This window comes from Dermacentor andersoni, chromosome 1 (assembly GCF_023375885.2).
Source record: "Dermacentor andersoni chromosome 1, qqDerAnde1_hic_scaffold, whole genome shotgun sequence".
NCBI lineage: Eukaryota > Metazoa > Arthropoda > Arachnida > Ixodida > Ixodidae > Dermacentor > Dermacentor andersoni.
In genome coordinates this window covers 266,326,298-266,329,306 of record NC_092814.1, presented here as the reverse complement: position 1 = coordinate 266,329,306, position 3,009 = coordinate 266,326,298, and the positions used below count along the sequence as shown (strand labels likewise).

Here is a 3,009-nt window from a genome sequence, read left to right as displayed (position 1 = left end):
CTGGGTTTCAATCTCTCAAGAGCGAAATGGAGAACCAGATTCAGGCCCTACAGAACAAATTGACACAATCGGGAGAAAGTTTCAGTCAACGCATCCACATGCTAGAAGAAAGAGATAATACTCGCAAGAAGCCTAAGTACCCTGCGAGAGAAGCCAAGATCATGCAGACCCTAACGAACAAGATGGCGAGGCTAACTAAAGATGGCGGCGAGCGACCATTGTTTCTTTTTCTCGTCTGCTAACCAGAAAGCGTCCAAAACTCTGTCAGGCAATAATCCACTCGGCCAGAGCAAACCGAACGCGCACCGAAATGCGCCGCGTGGCGGTCGGGGCAATACGAGAAAAACGTATGCGCTCTGGCGGGCTCTGGCATCCCGCGGGTAGGGTAGCGAGAACAAAACAATTGAAGACGCTCAATGTGTCTTCGCGAATAAAAGTCAAAGTAGAAAAAATAAATAAGAACGTAGTTACCTTGGCTGGCTTTGGTCTCTTGACATGGATGCTTTGGCGTAGGTGAAAAAAATTTTTGTGATATTTTTGATGTGACATGACGGCACAAATGAACCACCACAACGGTTCGTCTCATCGGACCTCGCTGCGTGCTTTGTCAACTTGTGTAACAGTGTGTTGATTTGGCTTGTCTCGTTGCATGTTCCGATGTAATACTTTAGAATAGTCAATGCACCTTTGGTGTCAAATGTTTATAACAGCATTAAACCCACAAAGTTCCGAAATTGAAAATCTAAAGCACAACTTTGGAAATGTCAACGCACCTTTCACATCAAACGTTTATGAGGTTTATACCCATAAAGTTTCGGAATTGACATCCACGCGCTCCGTAGATTTCGCGGCCTCCGCGAGATGCCGCGGCGAGCCTGTTTGTCATCAAAACGCCCTTGAAACTTTGTGATCGGATGGGGCTGCTTGGCGTTATGTGACTCCAGGTACATGGGCGTTGCCGCGAAATCCAGCCCGAGTTCACAATGTTCGCGGTGAAATGTCTTTTAGAGCATAAAAAAGACATTCTAGACTTGCGTGGGCTCGGTGACTGCACCACAACGCAGCCACCTAATCCGCTTACCTTTGCGATGCAGACGACCGTCCTCGCATTTACCAGCCTGCTGCTGCCGTCCCTGGCAGGCCTGTCTACGGGGGCGTCATCGGTGTGCGCACTGCCGTACACTGGAGATGACCCTGGCTCCTGCCATCCACCGCCCGGCGGGTGCTCGTCCCTACTGGATGTGCCGCCAGAGGAGCTACACACACCGGAAATCACAGTACCATGGATGGCCACATCGACATCAGCAACAATGCCAACATGTATAAAAGAGCTTCACCCGCTGACGCCGCTTCGTGGGCTCGGTGACTGCACCACAACGCAGCCACCTAATCCGCTTACCTTTGCGATGCAGGTCAGTACATCGTATGCCCTCTTCGCTAAAAAATCCAGTAATTATATTTTGGTGCAGTTTCCGAGCCCGCACTGCTGTGTTGCCATTGCCGTTGAGTGTGCTCACGTAATTCATTCCTTGCTCATGCTATCAGGTGACGTTGAGACTAACCCTGGTCCTGAGGGCAACGCTGCTGTACTCGCTGAACTACAGAAGCTAAACGCGGGACAGACCCTGTTGATTACGGAAATACAGGGCCTCAAAACACAGCTGAACACAACAGACCAAACCATAGCAAGCCTAGACAAACGAATGGCCGATCTCGAAACGCATTACCAAACACTTCTTCACCTCAGAAACGATATTCAAATAATGCAGTCAACCACAATCGACCAAGCTAAAAAGATTAAAGAACTAGAAACACGCCTGGATGACGCGGAAAACCAATCACGTCGGAATAACCTTATATTCTATGGCATCCCTGACCCTGCTAGCGCTGAAACGTGGGCTGAGTCAGAAAAACTAGTCATTGATGTTTGCCGCAAAAATCTTGATATAACCTTGGAACCTAACGACATTGAAAGAGCGCATCGCCTCGGAAATCATTCAGCCGACCGAATTCGTCCCGTAATCGTAAAATTCCTATCTCATAAAACCAAAGACGCACTGTTATCAAATGGCCGTAAATTGAAAGACACAAACTACAGTATTGGAGAGGACTTCTCCCGCACCGTTCGACACGCGCGTAAACAGTTACTAGTGTTTGCCAAAGCCAATTCTAACAAGTACTCCTTGCGCTTCAAAACCCTGCACATCGGCTCAAAACGCTATGTATTTGACGCATCATCCCAAGCCGTTAAGGAAATAGCATAGCAATTGCCCCGTCACAAAACTTTAACAAATCGTCGACCCGCTCCACCGCACAATGTTCTCTCGTTTTCGATAATATTCACTAACATCCGTAGTTTTCTTCCAAAGCACGAACTCATATCAAACATCATGTCGTCATCCGGGAGCAACATATATTAATACTAACAGAAACTTGGCTAAATAGTGACGTAACGGATACGGAAATTTTGGCCGATTTACCCAACTTCGAAGTGTATCGAAACGATCGAAAAGGCAAACGGGGGGGCGGTGTTCTCGTTGCCATTCATCGAGGCATATCATGCTCTGTTGTTGACGTCGCATCCGACATTGAAGCCATATGGCTCATCTGTCGCGCTCCCCCGTAACAGTTCTGCTTGGCGTTTGCTACAGGCCCCCCCCAGACTAATCCAGACTTCCCACGTCATCTGAACAACATCCTTCATAAACTTGTTTTCACATATCCAAATGCCCGTATTCTTCTTTTTGGTGATTTTAATTACCCGGATATCGATTGGCAGAACATAGCTAGTTCCACAATAACGTGTCATGCAGAGGCGAAGAACTTCATCGATGTCTGTTTAAATTTTAACCTCACTCAATTAATTTCCCAACCAACCCGTGTCTCACGAGAATCAGCAAACACGCTCGACCTGATACTAACAAGCAGCCCCGAGAATGTATCATCCATCAGTTACCTTCCTGAAATCAGCGATCACAAAGTCATGCATGCTTTATTCTCATTTACCTC

At 47.4% G+C, this 3,009-nt stretch overlaps 1 protein-coding gene across 1 annotated transcript; it reads left to right on the top strand.

The window, feature by feature from the left end:
* Positions 1-1,082: 1,082 nt before the first annotated feature.
* On the top strand, positions 1,083-2,338 carry LOC126547678 (uncharacterized). Its single transcript, XM_050195628.3, has one exon. It carries the CDS (start codon positions 1,089-1,091, stop codon positions 2,262-2,264), a length of 1,176 nt encoding a protein of 391 aa, XP_050051585.1. The 5' UTR covers positions 1,083-1,088; the 3' UTR covers positions 2,265-2,338.
* Positions 2,339-3,009: the final 671 nt, after the last annotated feature.

What these genes read in the sequence shown, in the direction of transcription:
- LOC126547678 (XM_050195628.3), top strand. Translation starts at nt 1,089, where the DNA reads ATGCAGACGACCGTCCTCGCATTTACCAGCCTGCTGCTGCCGTCCCTG.